Source organism: Salmo trutta, chromosome 12 (genome assembly GCF_901001165.1).
Source record: "Salmo trutta chromosome 12, fSalTru1.1, whole genome shotgun sequence".
Classification (NCBI taxonomy): Eukaryota; Metazoa; Chordata; class Actinopteri; order Salmoniformes; family Salmonidae; genus Salmo; species Salmo trutta.
In genome coordinates this window covers 97396648-97421065 of record NC_042968.1, presented here as the reverse complement: position 1 = coordinate 97421065, position 24418 = coordinate 97396648, and the positions used below count along the sequence as shown (strand labels likewise).

At 44.3% G+C, this 24418-nt stretch overlaps 1 protein-coding gene across 1 annotated transcript in view; it reads right to left on the bottom strand.

The window, feature by feature from the left end:
• The window catches only part of LOC115202681 (V-set and immunoglobulin domain-containing protein 10-like 2), a 48353-nt gene extending 24314 nt beyond the window's left edge, over nt 1-24039 (bottom strand). Inside the window, exons 1-7 of the mRNA XM_029766758.1 lie at nt 23940-24039; nt 21659-21803; nt 12506-12636; nt 12179-12309; nt 11815-11965; nt 4544-4870; nt 2234-2509 (exon numbers count right to left, since the gene is read on the bottom strand). Of these exons, the coding sequence (XP_029622618.1) occupies nt 2234-2509; nt 4544-4870; nt 11815-11965; nt 12179-12309; nt 12506-12636; nt 21659-21803; nt 23940-24039 (1261 nt within the window). The remainder of the gene's footprint in view (nt 1-2233; nt 2510-4543; nt 4871-11814; nt 11966-12178; nt 12310-12505; nt 12637-21658; nt 21804-23939) is intronic.
• Between the last annotated feature and the right edge of the window lie 379 nt (nt 24040-24418).

Below are 24418 nucleotides of genomic sequence, written 5' to 3'. Positions count from 1 at the left end.
TTATTCTACAATGTAGAAAATAGTAAAAAATAAAGAAAAACCCTTGAATGAGTAGGTGTTCTAAAACTTTTGACCGGTAGTGTACATGTACAGAAACGTCCCTTTTTCAGGACCCTGTCTTTGAAAAATAATTCATAAAAATCCAAATAACTTCACAGATCTTCATAGTAAAAGGTTTAAACACAGTTTCCCATGCTTGTTCAATGAACCATAAACAATTAGTGAACATGCACCTGTGGAACGGTCGTTAAGACACTAACAGCTTACAGACGGTAGGCAATTAAGGTCACAGTTATGAAAACTTAGGACACTAAAGAGGCCTTTCTACTGACTCTGAAAAACAACAAAAGAAAGATGCCCTGGGTCCCTGCTCATCTGCGTGAATGTGCCTTAGGCATGCTGCAAGGAGGCATGATGACTGCAGATGTGGCCAGGGCAATAAATTGCAATGTCCGTACTGTGAGACGCCTAAGACAGCCCTACAGGGAGACAGGACGGACAGCTGTTCATCCTCGCAGTGGCAGGCCACGTGTAACAACACCTGCACAGGATCGGTACATCCGAACATCACACCTGCGGGACAGGTACAGGATGGCAACAACAACTGCCCGAGTTACACCAGGAACGCACAATCCCTCCATCAGTGCTCAGACTGTCCGCAATAGGCTGAGAGAGGCTGGACTGAGGGCTTGTAGGCCTGTTGTAAGGCAGGTCCTCACCAGACATCACCGGCACATATGGGCACAAACCCACCGTCTCTGGACCAGACAGGACTGACAAAAAGTTATCTTCACTGATGAGTCAAAGTTTTGTCTCATCAGGGGTGATGGTCAGATTCGCGTTTATCGTCGAAGGAATGAGCATTATTCTGAGGCCTGTACTCTGGAGTGGGATAGATTTGGAGGTGGAGGGTCAGTCATGGTCTGGGGCGGTGTGTCACAGCATCATCGGACTGAGCTTGTTATCATTGCAGGTAATCTCAACGCTGTGTGTTACAGGGAAGACATCCTCCTCCCTCATATGGTACCCTTCCTGCAGGCTCATCCTGACATGACCCTCCAGCATGACAATGTCACCAGCCATACTGCTCGTTCTGTGCGTGATTTCCTGCAAGACAGGAATGTCAGTGTTCTGCCATGGTCAGGGAAGAGCCCGGATCTCAATCCCATTGTGCACGTCTGGGACCTGTTGGATCAGAGGGTGAGGGCTAGGGCCATTCCTCACAGAAATGTTTGGGAACTTGCAGGTGCCTTGGTGGAAGAGTGGGGTAACATCTCACAGCAAGAACTGGCAAATCTGGTGCAGTCCATGAGGAGGAGATGCACTGCAGTAGTTAATGCAGCTGGTGGCCACACCAGATACTGACTGTTACTTTTGATTTGACCCCCCCTTTGTTCAAGGACACATTATTCCATTTCTGTTAGTCACATGTCTGTGGAACTTGTTCAGTTTATGTCTCAGTTGTTGAATCTTGTTATGTTCATACAAATATTTACACAAGTTAAGTTTGCTGAAAACAAACGCAGTTGACAGTGAGAGGGCGTTTATTTTTTTGCTGAGTTTATTACCACAATTACCTCCACTAACCGGTGCCCCCGCGCATTGACTCTGTACCGGTACCCCCTGTATATAGCCTCACTATTGTTATTTTACTGATGCTGTTTAATTACTTTTATTTTTTAAATCACACTTATTTTTTCTTAGAACTGCATTGTTGGTTAAGGGCTTGTAAGTAAGCATTTCACTTTAAGGTCTACACCTGCTGTATTCGGTGCATGTGACAAATTCAATTTGATTTGATATACATCAAACGCATGGTTTCAATATGTTGGCCATTCCATTTACTTCGTTCCAGCCATAATTATGAGCCATACTCCCCTCAGCAGCCTCCACTGGTGTAGAGTTAGGGTGTAGTGTTCAGTGTGTATACTAACAAATGATGTTCAGCCAGCGGGGTAAGAAGTAAAGGTTCAGCGTTAGGGGTAGTGTGTAGGGTTTAGGGTGTGTGTTCAGTCTGTAGTGTGTATACTAACAGATGATGTCCAGCCAGATGGGTTAGAAGTTAGGGTTCATCATTAGAGGTAGTGTGTAGGGTATAGGGTGTAGTGTTCAGTGTGTAGTGTGTATACTAACAGATGATGTCCCTCCAGATGGGTTAGAAGTTAGGGTTCATCATTAGGAGTAGTGTGTAGGGTTTAGGGTGAAGTGTTCAGTGTGTAGTGTGTATACTAACAGATGATGTCCAGCCAGATGCGGTCGGACCGTTCCTGGTTGACCTGGTTCCGGGCCACACAACGATACCAGCCTGTGTGGTTACGGTTGACTTCTGTCATGTTGAACATGCTGCTGTTGCCCTGGGAGATGGTGTTGACCAATCCGCTGTATGTTTCATGCTCCCACAGGAAGTAAAGCGGCCCTGTGCCGTTCTCCAGGCCGCAGCGCAGCCACACCGAAGATCCCTCCGCAGGGGATGCATCACTCAGAAGAATATATGGCTTACTGACCGGGACTGTACACATGCAAATACACAAACACACACACACACACACACACACAAACAGTAGTAAGATTAAGAACTGTATTGGTCAATTGCAGGTCCAACCGAATTTTGATTTCTGCTTTTAACGCAACCCTTCTGAAAGACACACATACAGACATATACAGCTCTTGGAGAGTTGCGGGGGAGCTGTTGTTGTGGGGGGTTAAGTGTCTTGCTCAAGGGTACAATGGCAGGCAATGGCATCTTGAAGTAGTAGAAGTAGTACTAATAATATAGCTTACCCAGTATCATGGCTTAAAAAAACATCTAATTGGTAGCACTTGTGCTCCCAACTAAATGTTAGGAGCACAACATAACATTTAGGAGCACCAGAATATGTATTTTTTTATTGACATATGATATAGCCTATATTGTGCATATTCACCTTGATGCCTGGCAACAAGGCGGCATCCAATTTGTTGCGATTCTCTTCCTGCTTTCGGCCTATTCACATGTAAGCAAAACATTGGTTAATATGAATTACGTTTGTGAAAAGTATTAAATAATGTGCACATAACTTGAAAGATATGTTAGTTCTATGTTAAGAATAATTATTGAAAAAATGTAAACGTTTGTTTTCCCTTAGTAAAAGTACTCTGAAGGCGACACTAGCTAACGGTTAGCTTTCTCATGTTTTGAATAGGCCGGAAGGAGGAAAACAATCAAGTTCGATCAGGAACCGGGTGCAGTGGATTGGGCATCCTAAGTTGAATATGAACTCTAGCTTCTTTTGAAGCAAGCTATGCCCTAGAAACTTCTAGAAATAAACACACACACACAAGCACACACAGGTAGTGAGAGAGAGAGTCAATCAGTCTTCATATACAGACACAATACAATGTTGTAGTTAAACCTGTTATGGGGTGGCAGGTAGCCTAGGGGTTAGAGCGTTAACCTAATAACCGAAAGATTGCAAGATCGAATCCCGAGCTGACAAGGTAAAAAATCTGTCATTCTGCCCCTGAACAAGGTAGTTAACCCACTGTTCCTAGGCTGTCATTGTAAATAAGAATTTGTTCTTAACTGACTTGTCTAGTTAAATAAAATTATAATTACAAGTCTATTATACTGTTAGTTAAACCCAGTACATGACTATTAGACTGTTAGTTAAACCCAGTACATGTCTATTAGACTGTTAGTTAAACCCAGTACATGTCTATTATACTGTTAGTTAAACCCAGTACATGTCTATTAGCCTGTTAGTTAAACCCAGTACATGACTATTAGACTGTTAGTTAAACCCAGTACATGTCTATTAGACTGTTAGTTAAACCCAGTACACGTCTATTAGCCTGTTAGTTAAACCCAGTACATGTCTATTAGACTGTTAGTTAAACCCAGTACATGTCTATTAGCCTGTTAGTTAAACCCAGTACATGACTATTAGACTGTTAGTTAAACCCAATACATGTCTATTAGACTGTTAGTTAAACCCAGTACATGTCTATTATACTGTTAGTTAAACCCAGTACATGTCTATTAGACTGTTAGTTAAACCCAGTACATGACTATTAGCCTGTTAGTTAAACCCAGTACATGTCTATTATACTGTTAGTTAAACCCAGTACATGTCTATTAGACTGTTAGTTAAACCCAGTACATGACTATTAGACTGTTAGTTAAACCCAGTACATGTCTATTAGACTGTTAGTTAAACCCAGTACATGTCTATTATACTGTTAGTTAAACCCAGTACATGTCTATTAGACTGTTAGTTAAACCCAGTACATGACTATTCGACTGTTAGTTAAACCCAGTACATGTCTATTAGACTGTTAGTTAAACCCAGTACATGTCTATTATACTGTTAGTTAAACCCAGTACATGTCTATTAGACTGTTAGTTAAACCCAGTACATGACTATTAGACTGTTAGTTAAACCCAGTACATGTCTATTATACTGTTAGTTAAACCCAGTACATGTCTATTAGACTGTTAGTTAAACCAGGTACATGTCTATTAGCCTGTTAGTTAAACCCAGCGAAGTCCCACAGGGCTCTTTACCAAGGCTGCAGGTCCTGGTGTGTGTGTCCAGGGGGTGTTTGGCGTAGCAGGTGTAGGCCTGTCCATTCTGGGTGGCGTTAGAACGAAGTACCAGGATCTTGGAGGTCTCCACTTCTTGGCCCCTCCCCTCTTCTTTAGGCACCTCCCACCACACCACAGCCCTGGGAGACCCACCTACAAGAACAGTATTATTATAATTATATGTATTGTTGTTGTTGTTGTGGCTGTTACTGTTGTTGTGGTTACCTTCCCAGGAGCAGGACAGCAGCAGGTATTGGTTCTTACCCGTGGCATAAGCAGAACACACTGGCTCACCATAAGGAGACCCTGAGAGAGAGAGAGAGAGAGAGAGAAGATCCAGATCTCAGGGAATTAGACCAAAGTTCTCAATTGGTACAAAATATATAGAGTACTGTACACACTACAATTACTTAGGTTTAAAAATAAGCTCAACTGGACACCTTAATGAGGCAGTGAATGAACTGAGAGAGAAAGCACGCAGGGCATTCTACGCCATTAAAAAGCAAATTCAAATTGAAATACCTATTAAAATTTGGCTAAAACTAATTGAATATGTCATTGAACCAATTGCACTTTATGGCAGCGAGGTGTGGGGTCCACTTGCAAAACAAGATTTCATCAAATGGGACAAACACCCCATTGAAACCCTACATGCAGAGTTCTGTAAGATTCTCCTACGTGTCCAGAGGAAAACTACAAACAATGCATGCAGGGCAGAATTAGGCCAATATCCACTAATAATAAAAACTCAAAAAAGAGCAATTAAGTTTTGGAAACATCTAAAATACAGTGACCCCCTCTCATATCATTACCAAGCCCTGCAATGCCAAGAGCTGAGCAAAGAAAAGAGTCCCCTCATCCAGCTGGTCCTGGGGCTGAGTTCACAAACCTGTTCTACTAACACACTGAAGCCTCAGGACCAGAACATCCAATCAATCAGAATAAACCAAATTACAACACAGTCAAAACAAAACTACATTGCTTATTGGGAAACACAAGCACAAACACAAAGCAAAATGCAGTGCTATCTGGCCCTAAATCGACAGTACACTATGGCTAAATATTTGACCATGGTTACTGATCAAAACCTTAGAAAAACCTTGACAAAGTACAGGCTCAGTGAGCACAGCCTTGCCATTGAGAAGGGTAGACACAGGAAAACCTGGCTCCCTGTAGAGGAAAGGCTGTGCAACCACTGCACAACAGCAGAACCTGAGACGGAGCTGCATTTCCTGACAAAATGTCAAAAATATAAAACAATTAGAGAGTGTCATTTCCCCAAATTTGAAATCCTTATTCAAGGTTTTAAAGACCTCTCTGATGAGGATAGGCTACCCATCCTGTTGGGGGAGGACGCAGAGAGCTGTGGGTTGGCAGCGCACTACATTGCTGCCTGCCATAAGTTGAGGGACAGTGTCTGACAGACCAATAAACCTGCACATGTCCTCAACTGTATGATTATTGTTATTGTTGAATGTATGGTTATATTGACCGTTGGTTATTGTTGTTACTGTTGTCCCGTTGACAATTTTTGATTCTCATTTTTATTTATTTTTTATATTGTAAATATCCAAAGTAAGCTTTGGCAATATGTACATTGTTACGTCATGCCAATAAAGCAAATTGAATTGAATTGAATTGAATTGAGAGAGAGAGAGAGAGAGAGAGTGGTTAGCTTAGTGGTAATTGAACTAAATTAAGATCTAAGTAGTGTTTTCAGTACTTTTTTATCAATGTAGTGGTTTAGTTTTCTACAGAAACTACACACTGCTTTTTTGCATAAATAAAATAAAATATGGGTGAAGAAGGAAAGAATTTCATTTGTTTGGCATTAGATCTGCCTAATTCTCCTTTGAAAGATTGTTTTGTGTTTAACACTAGAAAAGCCTCAACGGACCCCATTTCAGGCCAATGGCACGTCTTTATAATGTCAACATTCTAACAGTCTAATAAATACATTTCATAAATATTATCAGAAGTATAATGATTTGGATGTGTTTATGAAAATCTTAGCTGACATTAGAGTATCAAATAATGATTTTTTCAGAGAACATATCATTACATTTCATTAGTTCATGTTCTGTAGACTATATGTACTTTAGACTATATGTACTGTAGACTGCATGCACTGTAGACTATACGTACTTCAGACTATATGTACTGCATACTATATGTACCGCAGACTATATGTACTGTAGAATCTAAGTTCTGTAGACCATGAGTACTGTAGACTATATATATTGTAGACTGTATGTACTGTAGACTACATGTACTGTAGACTATATGTACTGTAGACTATATGTACTGCAGACTATATTTACTGCAGACCGTATGTACTGTAAACTATATGTACTGCAGACTGTATGTACTGCAGACTGTATGTACTGTAGACTACATGTACTGCAGACTATATGTACTGCAGACTATATGTACTGCAGACTGTATGTACTGCAGACTGTATGTACTGCAGACTATATGTACTGCAGACTATATTTACTGCAGACTATATGTACTGCAGACTGTATGTACTGCAGACTGTATGTACTGTAGACTATATGTACTGCAGACTATATGTACTGCAGACTATATGTACTGCAGACTGTATGTACTGAAGACTGTATGTACTGCAGACTATATGTACTGTAGACTGTATGTACTGTGGACTGTATGTACTGTAGACTGTATGTACTGTAGACTATATGTACTGTAGACTGTATGTACTGTAGACTGTATGAACTGTAGACTGTATGTACTGTAGAATATGTGTACTGTAGACTACATGTACTGTAGACTGTATGTACTGTAGACCATATGTACTGCAGACTGTATGTACTGTAGACTATATGTACTGCAGACTGTGTGTACTGCAGACCGTATGTACTTTAGGCTATATGTACTGTAGGCTATATGTACTGTAGACTGTATGTACTGTAGGCTATATGTACTGTAGACTGTATGTACTGTGGACTATAAGTACTGCAGACTATGTACTGTAGACTATATTTACTGCAGACTGTATGTACTGTAGACTGTATGTACTGCAGACCGTATGTACTTTAGGCTATATGTACTGTAGGCTATATGTACTGTAGACTGTATGTACTGTGGACTATAAGTACTGCAGACTATGTACTGTAGACTATATTTACTGCAGACTGTATGTACTGTAGACTGTATGTACTGCAGACCGTATGTACTTTAGGCTATATGTACTGTAGGCTATATGTACTGTAGACTGTATGTACTGTGGACTATAAGTACTGCAGACTGTATGTACTGTAGACTATATTTACTGCAGACTGTATGTGAAAAATGAAAAACCAGTAAAACCACCACAGTACAAGAGTTAAATCCATCACAAAAGTATCCATCATAATATTGTTTTGGTTTGTCTTAAGAAAATGTATTTAAAATGAACGATATAGTATATTTTACATTTATTATGTCACTAGTCCTTGCTTGGGCAATGTTGCCGCTGAGTGCCCATGTGCTGAACCCATGCATGGACAGTGCGGTTATTGTTGGGAAAAGCAATATTTGGAAATAGGATGCATCTCTTTTTGAGAGTTATTTGAAAAGGTAAGTGTCTTATAAACTGCTTAATCTGCTCTTTCTGATAACATACAGAAATCAAAACATCTTAACTGGATGCAAATGAAGGAGAATTTGAAAAGTGGTTCTCCTTTCCTGCTTCTGTCAGTTCCAAGCTTCGCCACTCTCTTCATGTAAAATTTGACAATTGATCAAATTGTCACCCATCAGACTATTGTCAATTTAATCTCATTATCATGACCTCTTATCATATCATCATTCTGAACAGTCGTAACCTCTCATCGTTGTCTGTGATCAGGCCTACCACTGTTGTGTCGTCTGCAAACTTAATGATGGTGTTGGAGTCATGCCTGGCCATGCAGTCGTGGGTGAACAGGGAGTACAGGAGAGGACTGAGCACGCACCCCTGTGGAGCTCCAGTGTTGAGGATCAGCGTGGCGGATGTGTTGTTGCCTACCCTTACCATTGAACAGCATTCTCACATAGGTGTTCCTTTTGTCGAGGTGGGAACAGGCAGTGTGGATTGCATCATCTGTGGATCTGTTGGGGCGGTATGCAAATTGGAGTGGGTCTAGAGTTTCTGGGATGATAGTATTGATGTGAGCCATGACCAGCCTTACTAAGCACTTCATGGCTACTGACTTGACGGGCGGTAGTTATTTAGGCACGTTACCTTCGCTTTCTTGGGCACAGGGACTATGGTGGTCTGCTTGAAACATGTAGATATTACTGACTCAGTCAGGGAGAGTTTGAAAATGTCAGTGAAGACACCTGCCAGTTGGTCCGCGGAGTACACATCCTGGTAATCCGTCTGGCCCCGCGTCCTTGTGAATGTTCAGCTGTATAAAGGTCTTGCTCACATCGGCTATGGAGAGCGTGATCACACAGTCGTCCAGAACAGTTGGTGCTCTCATGCATGCTTCAGTGTTACTTGCCTCGAAACGAGCATAAACGGCATTTAGCTCGTCTGGTAAACTCTCATCACTGGGCAGCTCACGGACGGGTTTCCCTTTGTAGTCCGTAATAGTTTGCAAGCCCTGACACATCAGACGAGTGTCAGAGCCGGTGTAGTAGGCTTCAATCTTAGTCCTGTATTGATGCTTTGCCTGTTTGATGGTCCGTCTGAGGGAATAGCAGGATTTCTTATAAGCGTCCTGATTAGTGTCCTGCTCCTTTAAAGCAGCAGCTCTAGTCTTTAGCTCGGTGCTGATGTTGCCTGTAATCCATTGCTTCTGGTTGGGATATGTACATACAGTCACTGTGGGGATGACGTCATCGATTCACTTATTGATGAATCCTGTGACTGAGGTGGTATACTCCTCAATGCCATTGGATGATGTTTATGAAGCATGTGATAAAACAATTTGATTTGATGAATTAACAAATGACTGAGTAATAATATATTTTTAATTCGCATAATTTTGACACTCTCAGCCTTTCTACTGTTAATAGGATAAATTATACACTCTGTTAACATATGTGAATAATTTCAGGAAACTAGGCGTATGTCGCACGTCACTACTTCAGAGGAGAAGCATTTGAACGTAAAGAAATAAATGTTATGTGAAATAAATGTTATGTGTTTTTTGGCAGAAATGCCTTCGGGAACATGTGAACTTTCATGTGCCTTAATAACATTCCATCAGTAAATATGAATACAATCGTTAAATTACAAGCCTAGTTGGTTTAGCCACGGAAAAAGTCAGGAACCTTCCTGCTAGCGATGATTGGCTGAGATAATGGATGGGCTGGACATGCCAAGAGATGAGTTTGGATTATTCTGCCATGTAGCATGCCTCTGTCTATAACATGAACTGCTCAGTATGTGTAGATAATGATTTCTTCTGCTGCTTTTTTGAAAGATATCATGAAGCACTGCAAAAGTTTTGCTACTGCTCTCCTCTTTCTGGAGGACGATCATGCCATGCTGACTCTCTCTGACTCTGAAAATGAATCAGACGATGAGGAAATCCCTCATTTTCATTGAACCAGACATTGTAGAGTTTCTGATGACAGTGATTGGGAAGAAACAGCGATCAACAGTGTTGTTGTCACGGAAGAAATTGACCGAGTTTTGAAATCAGTGGAATGCCCTTTGGAAGCAGAGTATGATAGATAAGGAGATGGAAAAAATTCTGGCGTATGATTGGAAATATGTGGAGGGAGTCAAAAAGATAACACACTGAATATTTGTATAAAACACCGGTCTCAGGATTACACATTCAAACTAAGGGCAACTATGGAATACGTGACACAGAAGGAGAAGCGTTCATCCACGTATATGGGTAAGAGAGTCTAGCTAGCTAAATTTTCAGATATTATATGTTTCTACTTTTGTCAGAAAGTCGTTTTCATTACAAGTTAAAGTACTGTTAGCTAGCTTGCTAACGTTAGTTGGCTGGCTCGCTAGCTAAAGTTATGTGTATGATCTGTGTAGTAATATTATTCGTATATCAGAAATCCATTTGCATTGCTAGTTATAGCCTAATATTAGCTAGCTAGCTAACATTGAACCTAATTGGTTAGCTTTAGCTGGTGGCTAGCTATGGTGGCTAGCTATGACAATCTGTTTGTATTGCTAGTAGTATGGGTTGGGATTATTGCAGAGTTCAAAACAATTGGGAACTCGGAAAGGGAATTCGGAAATCTCAGAATTCAGTGCATTCAAGACAACTGGGAACTCTGAAAAAAAACAAGCTCCGACTGGGAAAAATCATTTTGGACATCATCCAATCTGGAATTCCATCTCGGGAACTATGGCCCCGTTCTAGAGCCCCGACTTTCCAACCTGAAGATCACTGACGTCATGATTTGACTTCAAATTTTTCCAAGTTCCCAGTTGTCTTGAAAGCACTGTTATGTTCATTGTTTAGCTAGCTAGCAAGCTACAGTGGTTCCTCCTTTAAAAGTTGCGAGCTTGCACCGGACTTAGAGGTACCCAGCGTCACGGCTTCATTGCTCCAGACCACCACAAGGGGGAGTTAGAGCACTCATTATGCATTTGGTTCCCAAGGTTTTTATATGACCAATCATATCGAGTGGATCCAATGACGAATTTGACACGGGCCACCCATCCCTGGTGACTTCAACAAAGATGGCTGACAAAACATTACGAGGAAGCTAATTTAAGTAATTATAACGTCCCCCCTATCTGAGATGTTTACTGCAGTCCTCATTCTCCACATATAACACCAGTTCGGTCAGTCACATTCTGTTAAAAGTCCCCAAAGCACACACATCCCTGGGTCGCTTGTCTTTTCAGTTCGCTGCAGCTAGCGACTGGAACGAGCTGCAACAAACACTCAAACTGGACAGTTTAATCTCAATCTCTTCATTCAAAGGCTCAATCATGGACACTCTTATTGACAGTTGTGGCTGCTTTGCAAAATATATATTGTGTTGCTGCCTTGCTATGTTGTTGTCTTAGGTATCTCTTTATGTTGTCTCTCTTGCCGTGATGTGTTTATGTCCTATATTTTTTATGTATTTTTTGAATCCCAGACGCCGTCATTGTAAATAATTGTTCTTAACTAACTTGCCTAGTTAAATAAAGGTTAAAAATTAAATAGCGTAGCTTAACTTCTTCCAGTGTGAAGTAATTGGTAGTTTGGTAAACTATATTTTCAGTGTAGCTTCCGCAACACTGGTGTTTTGTGCGTGTATGTGGCATATAGGACCATGCTGTGTGTGAGACTCACATGCCCGTGCAGTGCATTGTGTGGAGGTGTTGAGAGCAGGGTGCATCCCCAGGCAGGTGAACAGAGAGTTGTTGGAGGCCTGGGATCCAGACTGCAGTACGGAGACATTGTTGGCTGGCCACGCCCCTTCACCCCCAAGCCACGCCCCTCCCTGTTACAATAACAACCAGAACAACAATCATTTAACTTGTTAGGACCCTTTCTTCGTGTGTGCGTGCGTCTGCATGTGTGTGTGTGTGTGTGTCTGTGTGCGTGTGTGTGCATGTGTGTGTGTGTGTGTGTGTGTGTGTGTGTGTGTGTGTGTGTGTGTGTGTGTGTGTGTGTGTGTGTGTGTGTGTGTGTGTGTGTGTGTGTGTGTGTGTACCTGTGCCAGAAGGTTTGTGGTCCAGCGTAGTGAAGGGGGGGGCAGGCCCCCTGGCCATGAACAGGTCAGGTTGAGGGAGGAGTAGTTCATTGCTGGCAGAACAGAGCAGGAGGGGGAACCATCTGGAGGGTCTGGGGGACAACATACAGCGCAACACTGTGTTGATTGTGTTGTTATTGTGTGTGTGTGTGTGTGTTTCTGCGGTTATATATGTGTGTGTGTGTGTGTGTTGTGTCGGTATATGTGTTTACCGGTGTGTATGTGTGTGTGTGTGCGGTCAGGTGTTAGAAGTCATGGGTTAGGGTTTAGAAGTCAAATGTTACTCACAGTAAACGGTGAGGTTGATGGTCTTGAGAGAGCGGGTGTTGAGGTACGTGTTCTGAGCCTGACAGGCATAGGTACCTGTGTTCATCCGCAGAATCCTAGTGATGGTGAACTGAGGACCCGTGTACACCTGGCTGGATTAAAACCAATATAAAAAACACCAGGCCGGATTAGAACCAATATAAAAAAACGCCTGACTGGGATTAGAACCAATATAAAAAACACCTGGCTGGGATTAGAACCAGTATATAAAACACCTGGCTGGATTAGAACCAATATAAAAAACACCAGGCCGGATTAGAACCAATATATAAAACACCTGGCTGAATTAGAACCAATATATAAAACACCTGGCTGGATTAGAACCAATATATAAAACACCTGGCTGGATTAGAACCAATATATAAACACCTGACTGGGATTAGAACCAATATGTAAACACCTGGCTGGATTAGAACCAATATATAAACACCTGACTGGGATTAGAACCAATATATAAACACCTGGCTGGATTAGAACCAATATATAAAACACCTGGCTGGATTAGAACCAATATATAAAACACCTGGCTGGATTAGAACCAATATATAAAACACCTGGCTGGATTAGAACCAATATATAAAACACCTGGCTGGATTAGAACCAATATATAAAACACCTGGCTGGATTAGAACCAATATATAAAACACCTGGCTGAATTAGAACCAATATATAAAACACCTGGCTGGATTAGAACCAATATATAAAACACCTGGCTGGATTAGAACCAATATATAAACACCTGACTGGGATTAGAACCAATATATAAACACCTGGCTGGATTAGAACCAATATAAAAAACAACTGACTGAATTAGAACTAATGTATAAATCACCTGGCTGGGATTAGAACCAACATAAAAAACACCTGAATGGAATTAGAACTGATATATAAAACACCTGACTGCGGTTACAACCAATATATAAAACACCTGGGGAGATTTTAAGCAATATTTAAAACACCTGGCCAGTATTAGAACCAATATATAAAACACCTGACTGGGATTAGAACCAATATATAAAACACCTGGCTGGGATTAGAACCAATATATAAAACGCCTGTCTGCGATTAGAACCAATATATAAAACACCTGGCTGCGATTAGAACCAATATATTAAACACCTGTCTGGGATTAGAACCAATATATAAAACACCTGGCTGCGATTAGAACCAATATATAAAACACCTGACTGGGATTAGAACTAAATCAGAAATTTGTAGAGAAGATAGAAAATATTTTCATACAACAGACAAATAAAGGCCTAGATTCAATCAGTTCCAGCGCTAATCTGCGAGAATGACGACTGCATTGCTTTTGTTTAGGCGCTGTCGGAGGTGTAACTGTGTTGGTGCTCATTGAGTGGCTGCTCTTCTTATTGTCATGAAACCTCACCTGTCCTTAAATCTGAATAAAATCCAATAAAATTATATTTGTAACATACGCTGCATAAAATGAAATGCTGACTAACGAGCCCTTAACCCACAATGCAGTTTTTCAGAAAATAGAGTTAAGAAAATATTTTCTAAACAAACGAAAGTAAAAAAAGTAACACAATAAAATAACAATATGGAGGCTCTATACAGGGGGTACCGGTACAGAGTCTATGTGGAGGCTATATACAGGGGGTACCGGTACAGAGTCTATGTGGAGGCTATATACAGGGTGTTACGGTACAGAGTCAATGTGGAAGCTATATACAGGGGGTACCGGTACAGAGTTAATGTGGAGGCTATATACAGGGGGTACCGGTACTGAATCAATGTGGAGGCTATATACAGGGGGTACCGGTACAGAGTCAGTGTGGAGGCTATATACAGGGGGTACCGGTACTGAATCAATGTGCGGGGGTACAGGTAAGTTGAGGTAATATGTACATATAGACAGCGGTAAAGTGACTATGCATTGATAATTAACAGCGAGTAGGAGTAGTGTTAAAACAAAGGGTGGGTTGTCAATGTAAATAGTCTGGGTAGCCATTTTATTAATTGTTCAGCAGTCTTTTGGCTTGGGGGTAGAAGCTGTAAAGGAGTCTTTGGACCTAGACTTGGCGCTCCGGCACCGCTTGCCGTGCGGTAGCAGAGAGAACAGTCCCTGACTTGGGTGACTGGAGTCTTTAACAATTTTTTGGGCCTTCCTCTGACTCCACCTAGTATAGAGGTCCTGGATGGCAGGAAGCTTGGCCCCCCAGAGCCGTACGCACTACCCTCTGTAGTGCCTTAAGCTTGGATGCCGGGCAGTTGTCATACCAGTCTGTGATGCAACCAGTCAGGATGCTCTCAATGGTGCAGCTGTAGAACTTTTTGAGGATCTGAGGACCCATGCCAAATCTTTTCAGTCTCCTGAGGGGGAATAGGCATTGGAGTGCCTTCTTCATGACTGTCTTGGTGTTTTTGGACCATGATAGTTTGTTGGGGATGTGGACACCAAGGAACTGGAAGCTCTCGATTCGCTCCACTACAACCCCGTCGATGTGAATGGGGGTGTGTTCGGCCCTACTTTTACTGTAGTCCACGATCAGATCCTTTGTATTGAGGGAGAGGTTGTTGTCCTCAAATTGAGGGAGAGGTTGTTGTCCTGGCACCACACTTCCAGAACTCTGATCTCCTCCCTATAGACTGTCTCATCATTATCGTGATCAGGCCTACCACTGTTGTGTCGTCAGCAAACTTAATGATGGTGTTGGAGTTGTGCTTGGCCACACAGCCGTGGGTGAACAAGGAGTACAGGAGGGGAATAAGCATGCAAACCTGAGGGGCCCCAGTGTTGAGGATCAGCATGGCAGATGTGTTGTTCCCTACCCTTACTACCTGGGGTGGCCCATCAGGACGTCCAGGATCCAGTTGCAGAAGGAGATGTTTAGTCCCAGGGTCCTTAGCTTAGTAATGAGCTTTGAGTGCACTATGGTGTTGAACACTGAGCTGTAATCAATGTACAGCATTCTCACATAGGTATTCCTTTCGTCCAGGTGGGAAAGGGCGTCGGTAGCCATGAAGTGCTTTGAAAGGCTGGCCAATGCTCACATCAACACCATTATCCTGGAAACCCTAGACCCACTCCAATTCGCATACCACCCCAAGAGATCCACAGATTACATAATTTCTATTGCACTCCACACTGCCCTGCTGGCTGTTTGACTGCGGAGAAGGGACGCAAACTCAACTGATGAAGAGTCAATTGAAGGCTAGTGAGTTGTTCGCTTGAAACATGTAGGAATTACAGACTCAATCAGGGAGAGTTTGAAAATGTCAGTGAAGACACTTGTCAGTTGTTCTGCACATGCTCTGAGTACACGTCCTGGTGTTCCGTCTAGCCCCGCGGCCTTTTGAATGTTGACCTGTTTAAATGTCTTGCTCACATCGGCTATGGAGAGCCTGATCACACAGTTGTCCAGAATAGTTTACAAGCCCTGCCATTGCCTGTTTGATGGTTAATCTGAGGGCATAGCGGGATTTGTTCTAAGCGTCTGGATTAGTGTCCTGCTCCTTGAAAGTGGTAGCTCTAGCCTTTAGCTCAGTGTGGATGTTGCCTGTAATCCATAGCTTCTGGTTGGGATATGTACGTATGGTCACTGTGGGGAAAACATTGTTGATGCACTCATTGATGAAGCCAGTGACTGAGGTGGTATACTCCTCAATACCATTGGATGAATCCGGGAACATATTCCAGTCTTTGCTAGCAAAACAGTCCTGTAGCATCATATGACCTCTTCAGTATTGAGTGAATCACTGGTACTTCCTGCTTTAGCATGAATCAGGAGGACATAGTTATGGTCAGACCTGCCAACTGGAAGACAAGGGAGAGCTTTGTACTCATCTCTGTGTTTGGAGTAAAGGTGGTCTAGAGTTTTTTTCCTCTGGTTGCACATGTGACGTGCTGGTAAAAATGTGGTAAAATGGATTTAAATTTGCCTGGATTAAAGTCCACGCCCACTAAGAGCGCCACTTCTGGATGAGCATTTTCTTGTTTGCGTATGGCGTTATACAGCTCTGTCACGTCCTGACCAGTATAAGGGGTTATTTGTTATTGTAGTTTGGTCAGTGCGTGGCACGGGTGTGTTTGTTTTGTGTTGTCGGGGTTTTTGGGTATTGTTCTATGTTTTTTCTATGTTGTGTATTTCTTTGTGTTGGCCTGGTATGGCTCTCAATCAGGGACAGCTGTACATCGTTGTTGCTGATTGGGAGCCATACTTAGGTAGCCCTTTTTCCACCTGTCTTTTGTGGGAAGTTGTTTTTGCACTGCTGTGGTTAGCCTGCAAAACTGTCTAGTTGTCGTTCGTTTTTTCTTGTTTTGTGTAGTGTTCAAATAAAGTTAAAGACGAGCATTCACATACCCGCTGCATTTTGGTCCAATCACTACGACGGCTATTACATAACTTCCCACCACCAACGGACCAAGCAGCGGGCCCAGGAGGAGCAAGTATCCTGGGCCAGGGAAAGAAGGGAGCAGCAACAGGAGTGGAGCAAGCAGCGTGCTCGGGAGGTGATGGCATCCTGGTCGCTGGAGGTACTAGAGGCAAGGATAGACTGGACGTGGGAACAGCTACTGGACCATTGCAACAGCCTGCCTGGGAAGCAGGTGGAGGTGGAGAGGCAGCCTCAATAATTATTTTTGGGGGGGCACATGGGAAGATTGGCTAGGTCAGGCGGTAGACCTAAGCCAACTCCCCGTGCTTATTATGGGGAGCAGCGGATCAGAAGAGCGCCGGTCGATGCGGAAGTGCGCACGATCTCGCCCATGCGCACGCACAGTCCAGTGCGAGCGATACCAGCCCCCCGTAAGTGCCGTGCTAGAGTGGGCTTCCAGCCAGGTAGGAGTATGCCTGCACAGTACATCTGGCCACCAGTGCGTCTCCTAGGCCCAGGCTACCCTGCGCCTGCTCTACGCACGGCAGTCATCAGGCCTCTGCACAGTCCAGTTCGCCCTGTGCCAGCACTCCGCCCGTGCAGGGCTATTGTGACTACCCAGCCAGGACGGGTGGTGCAGGCTGTGCGCTCCAGACCTCCAGTGCGTGTTCATGGCTCGGTGTACCCTGTTCCTGCTCCCCGCACTAGCCTTGAGGTGCGTGTCTCTAGTCTGGTGCCTCCAAAGCCAGCACCACGCACCAGGCCTCCAGTGTGTCAGCCCAGTCCAGTTCGTCCTGCTCCTGCTCCTCGCACTAGCCCTGCGGTGAGTGAAAATAGTCTGGTGCCTCCAAAGCCAGCCCCACGCATCAGGCCTTCAGTGCGCAGTCCCCGTCCAGAGCTTCCGACAACAGTACCCCGTCCAGAGCTTCTGGTGACAGTTCCCCGTCCAGAGCTTCCGGCGACAGTTCCCCGTCCAGAGCTTCCGGCGACGGTGCCCCGTCTAGAGCTTCCGGCGACAGTTCCCTGTCCAGTGCGTCCGGCGACGTCCTACAGTCCAGAGCCTGCAAAGACGGCCCACAGTCCGGAGCCTGCAAAGACGGCCCACAGTCCGGAACCGGCAGAGACGGCCCACAGTCCGGAACCGGCAGAGACGGCCCACATTCCGGAACCGGCAGAGACGGCCCACAGTCCGGAACCGGCAGAGACGGCCCACAGTCCGGAACCAGCAGAGACGGCCCACAGTCCGGAATCGACAGAGACGGCCCACAGTCCGGAACCGACAGAGACGGCCCACAGTCCGGAACCGACAGAGACGGCCCACAGTCCGGAGCTTCCAGAGTCGCCCTACAGTCCGGAATCGGCGCAGCCAGAGTCGCCCTACAGTCCGGAACCGGCGCAGCCAGAGTCGCCCTACAGTCCGGAACCGGCGCAGCCAGAGTCGCCCTACAGTCCGGAACCGGCGCAGCCAGAGTCGCCCTACAGTCCGGAACCGGCGCAGCCAGAGTCGCCCTACAGTCCGGAACCGTTGCAGCCAGAATCGCCCTCCAGTCCGGAGCTTCCAGAGTCGCCCTCCAGTCCGGCGCTTCCAGAGTCGCCCTCCAGTCCGGCGCTTCCAGAGTCGCCCTCCAGTCCGGCGCTTCCAGAGTCGCCCTCCAGTCCGGCGCTTCCAGAGTCGCCCTCCAGTCCGGAGCTTCCAGAGTCGCCCTCCAGTCCGGAGCTTCCAGAGTCGCTCTTCAGCTCGAGGTCTCCAGCGACGCGCATCAGCCCGAGGTCTCCAGCGGGGGTGGACAGGTTGGGTTGGGGACTAAGGCCGGAGCCTGAGCCACCTCCGTGGTAGGAGGATTGGGGAGGGGGGGTGTTGCACAAGAACCGTCGGTGACGGTGGCCACCCTCCCTTCCCTCCCCTGTAGTTTTGGGATTTTTTGTTGTGGATTCTTGTTTTGTTAGTTTCTGTTTCAGGTGCATCCGGGGTCTGAACATAGTTATTGTTCTATGTTTTGTATTTCTATGTTTTTTCTATGTTGTGTATTTCTTTGTGTTGGCCTGGTATGGCTCTCAATCAGGGACAGCTGTACATCGTTGTTGCTGATTGGGAGCCATACTTAGGTATCCCTTTTTTCCACCTGTCTTTTGTGGGAAGTTGTTTTTGCACTGCTGTGGTTAGCCTGCAAAAATGTCTAGTTGTCGTTCGTTTTTTCTTGTTTTGTGTAGTGTTCAAATAAAGTTAAAGATGAGCATTCACATACCCGCTGCATTTTGGTCCAATCACTACGACAGCTATTACAAGCTCATTGAGTGCGGTCTTAGTGCCCGCATCGGTTTGTGGTGGTAAATAGACAGCTACAAAAAATATACATGAAAACTCTCTTGGTAGGTAGTGTGGTCTACAGCTTATCATGAGGTACTCTACCTCAGGTGAGCATTACCTCAAGACTTCCTTAATATTAGACATCGCGCTCCAGCTGTTAAAATAGTCACACAACACTACCCTCGTCTTACCGGAGGTAGCTGTTCATTCTTGCCGATGCACGGAAAACCCAGCCAACAGTATATTATCCGTGTCGTCGTTCAGCCACGACTCGATGAAATATAAGATGTTACTGTTTTTAATATCCCTTTGGTAGGATAGTCTCGAACGGAGCTCATCTAGTTTATTATCCAGTGATAAGAAATCTTTTTTGGGACACATATTTAAGCCCTTAGTTATGTTGGCACAAAACTACCTCCATACTTCCATTAATTTGTACCTTCAGATGAGTCCCGTGGGGCTTGTGAGGGTCATAGAGCAAAACAGAGAACACCATCGTTCGGACGTTATAGACGTTTTCACGAGGGGACCGATTTTTGGGGTGTCTCCTGGTCTGACAAACAGCTCTGTACCTCTGCAACTCTTTCCACCACAGATGCTGAAGTGCGACATAATGTGTATTGAGAATCAGCCCATCCCCCCAAAAAATCATATCTTAAGCTGACGGATTTTGATGGGGATTTTTTTATTATGTTCATTAGATTGACGCTTGGGTGCGTCAATGGATTCTTAAGGATACTAAACAAAATAATATGGATTTCTATCAGCCTAATCGAGGTGTAGATTACATCATCCAACTTGTAACATGGCTGCATAGGATTATTACTAATGCGATATAGCACATCCAATGGTAATGTCTGTGTTAGGTATAATTTGATTTGATTTATTAGGATCCCCATTAGCCGACGCTAATGACAACAGTTAGTCTTACTGGCGTCTGACACATAACGAAAAAGACATCACAGACAAAATACTTTACAATTGAAATACATTTAAAAACATGAACATGTAGTGTGTATGAGTGTGTGTGAATCTATCAGTTCCACATACATGTCAGTACATACACACAACAAGTAGGTCACATGTCAGGACATACACACAACCAGTAGGTCACATGTCAGGACACACAACCAGTAGGTCACATGTCAGGACATACACACAACCAGTAGGTCACATGTCAGGACATACACCCAACAAGTAGGTCACATGTCAGGACATACACACAACCAGTAGGTCACATGTCAGGACACACAACCAGTAGGTCACATGTCAGTACATACACACAACCAGTAGGTCACATGTCAGGACATACACACAACCAGTAGCTCACATGTCAGGACATACACACAACCAGTAGGTCACATGTCAGGACATACACCCAACAAGTAGGTCACATGTCAGGACATACACACAACCAGTAGGTCACATGTCAGGACACACAACCAGTAGGTCACATGTCAGTACATACACACAACCAGTAGCTCACATGTCAGGACATACACACAACCAGTAGGTCACATGTCAGGACACACAACAAGTAGGTCACATGTCAGTACATACACACAACCAGTAGGTCACATGTCAGTACATACACACAACCAGTAGGTCACATGTCAGGACATACACACAACAAGTAGGTCACATGTCAGGACATACACACAACCAGTAGGTCACATGTCAGGACACACAACCAGTAGGTCACATGTCAGTACACACAACCAGTAGGTCACATGTCAGGACATACACACAACCAGTAGGTCACATGTCAGGACACACAACCAGTAGGTCACATGTCAGGACATACACACAACCAGTAGGTCACATGTCAGGACACACAACCAGTAGGTCACATGGGGGAGATGCGTTGTGCCGTGAGGTGTTGCTTTAGTTGTTGTTTGAAACCAGGTTTGCTGTTCACTTGTGCTTTATAAGATAGAAGGGAGTTCCATGCACTCATGGCTCTGTATAATACTATATGTTTGCCTGAATTTGTTCTGGACCTGGGGACTGTGAAAATGATGGGAGCCACGTGCTGATTTGAAAAGGTCCAACGCAATTACACCTCCAACATCAGCTAAATAGAACCAATAAAAACTGTATACAGTGGTTGGTTATCATGAGTGGAACTGATTGAATCTAGCCAAAGATGAACTGATTGAATCTAGCCAAAGATGAACTGATTGAATCTAGCTAAAGATGAAATGATTGAATCTAGCCAAAGATGATCTGATTGAATCTAGCCAAAGATGAACTGATTGAATCTAGCCAAAGATGAACTGATTGAATCTAGCCAAAGATCAACTGATTGAATCTAGCCAAAGATCAACTGATTGAATCTAGCCAAAGATGAACTGATTGAATCTAGCCAAAGATGTGCATGTTAAAGACTAAACAAACAAGATAATCATAAAATATAATGATTCATGATTGTGTGTGTGTGTTTGTAAGTGTGTGTTTAGGCATACCTGTTGTTGTAGAACCAGACATATTGACTGGGAGGGTTGGACTGGGCCTGGCAGAGCAGAGAGACCGTCTGTCTCTCCTGAGCAGAGTATCCTCTGTCTGTTATACTGTAGGGGGTCACATCTATCTGGGGAATATCAGGACCGACTGGGGAGAGGACACACACACACTATGTTAAACACACAAACACACACAACATTACACACACACTACCTTACACACACTATGTTACATAGAAACACAATATGTAACACAAGCACTATTTTATACAGAAACACATTATACACACACACTATGTTATGCACACACTCCCTTACACACACTATGTTACCTACACTACGTTACATACACTACGTTACATACACTACCAAAACCTGCGGGCTCTCCTTCACCGCAGCCAACGTGAGTAAAACATTTAAACGGGTTAACCCTCACAAGGCTGCCGGCCCAGACGGCATCCCTAGCCGCGTCCTCAGAGCATGCGCAGACCAGCTGGCTGGTGTGTTTACGGACATATTCAATCAATCCCTATCCCAGTCTGCTGTTCCCACATGCTTCAAGAGGGCCACTATTGTTCCTGTTCCCAAGAAAGCTAAGGTAACTGAGCTAAACGACTATCGCCCCATAGCACTCACTTCCGTCATCATGAAGTGCTTTGAGAGACTAGTCAAGGATCATATCACCTCCACCCTACCTGACACCCTAGACCCAGTCCACAGACGACACAATCACAATCACAGTGCCCTAACCCATCTGGACAAGAGGAATACCTATGTAAGAATGCTGTTCATCGATTACAGCTCAGCATTTAACACCATAGTACCCTCCAAACCCGTCATTAAGCTCGAGATCCTGGGTCTCAACCCCGCCCTGTGCAACTGGGTCCAGGACTTTCTGACGGGCCACCTCCAGGTGGTGAGGGTAGGAAACAACATCTCCACCCCGCTGATCCTCAACACCCCCCACAAGGGTGCGTTCTCAGCCCTCTCCTGTACTCCCTGTTCACCCATGACTGCGTGGCCATGCACGCCTCCAACTCAATCATTAAGTTTGCAGACGACTCTACAGTGGTAGGCTTGATTACTAACAACGACAAGACGGCCTACAGGGAGGAGGTGAAGGCCCTCGGAGTGTGGTGTCAGGAAAATAAACTCACACTCAACGTCAACGTCAACAAACAAAGGAGATGATCGTGGACTTCAGGAAACAGCAGAGGGAGCACCCCCCTATCCACATCGACGGGATAGTAGTGGAGAAGGTGGAAAGTTTTAAGTTCCTCGGCGTACACATCACGGACAAACTGAAATGGTCCACCCACACAGACAGCATGGTGAAGAAGGCGCAACAGTGCCTTTTCAACCTCAGGAGGCTAAAGAAATGTGTCTTGTCACTGAAAACATTGACAAACTTTTACAGATGCACAATCGAGAGCATCCTGTCGGGCTGTATCACCGCCTGGTACGGTAACTGCTCCGCCCACAACCGTAACGCTTTCCAGAGGGTAGTGAGGTCTGCACAACGCATCACCGGGAACAAACTACCTGCCCTCCAGGACACCTACACCACCCGATGTCACAGGAAGGCCAAAAAGATCATCAAGGACAACAACCACCCGAGCCACAGCCTGTTCACCCCGCTATCATCCAGAATGTGAGGTCAGTACAGGTGCATAAAAGCTGGGACCGAGAGACTGAAAAACAGCTTCTATCTCAAGGCCATCAGACTGTTAAACAGCCATCACTAACATTGAGTTGCTGCTGCCAACATACTGACTTATCTCTAGCCACTTTAATAATAAAAATTGGATGTAATAAATGCATCGCTAGTCTCTTTAAACAATGCCACTTTATATAATGTTTACATACCCTACATTACTCATCCCATATGTATATACTGTACTCAATACCATCTACTGCATCTTGCCTATGCCGCACGGCCGTCGCTCATCCATATATTTATATGTACATATTCTTATTCATTCCTTCACACTTGTGTATAAGGTAGTTGTGAAATTGCTAGATTACTTGTTAGAAATTACTGCACAGTCGGAACTAGAAGCAAAAGCATTTCAATACACTCGCATTAACATCTGCTAACCATGTGTTTGTGACCAATAAAATTTGATTTGATTTGAAACACACACTACGTTACAAACGCACACTATATTACACACACTCACACACAACGTTACACACACACACTACGTTACACACAGATAGATTGGAAGTTAGGGTACAGCGTTAGGGTTACTTGTAGGGTTTAGGGTGTAGTGTGTATACTAACAGATGATGTCCAGCCAGATGCGGTTGGACTGTTCCTGGTTGACCTGGTTCCGGGCCACACAACGGTACCAGCCTGTGTGGTTACGGTTGACTTCTGTCATGTTAAACACACGTCTGTTGCCCTGGGAGACGGTGCTGACCAATCCATTGTAAGTCTCATGCTCCCACAGGAAGTAAAGCGGCTCAGTACCGTTCTCCAGGCCGCAGCGCAGCCACACCGAAAAGCCCTCCGCTGGGGATGCATCACTCAGCAGAATATAGGGCTTACTGACAGGGACTACACACACACACACGCACACACACACACACACACACACACACACACACACACACACACACACACACACACACACACACACACACACACACAAACACACCACGTAGTAGAAGAAGTAACAGTAGTAGTAGTAGTCGTAGTAGTAGTAGTCAGTGGTGGAAAAAGTACTAAATTCTCATACTTGAGTAAAAGTAAAGATACCT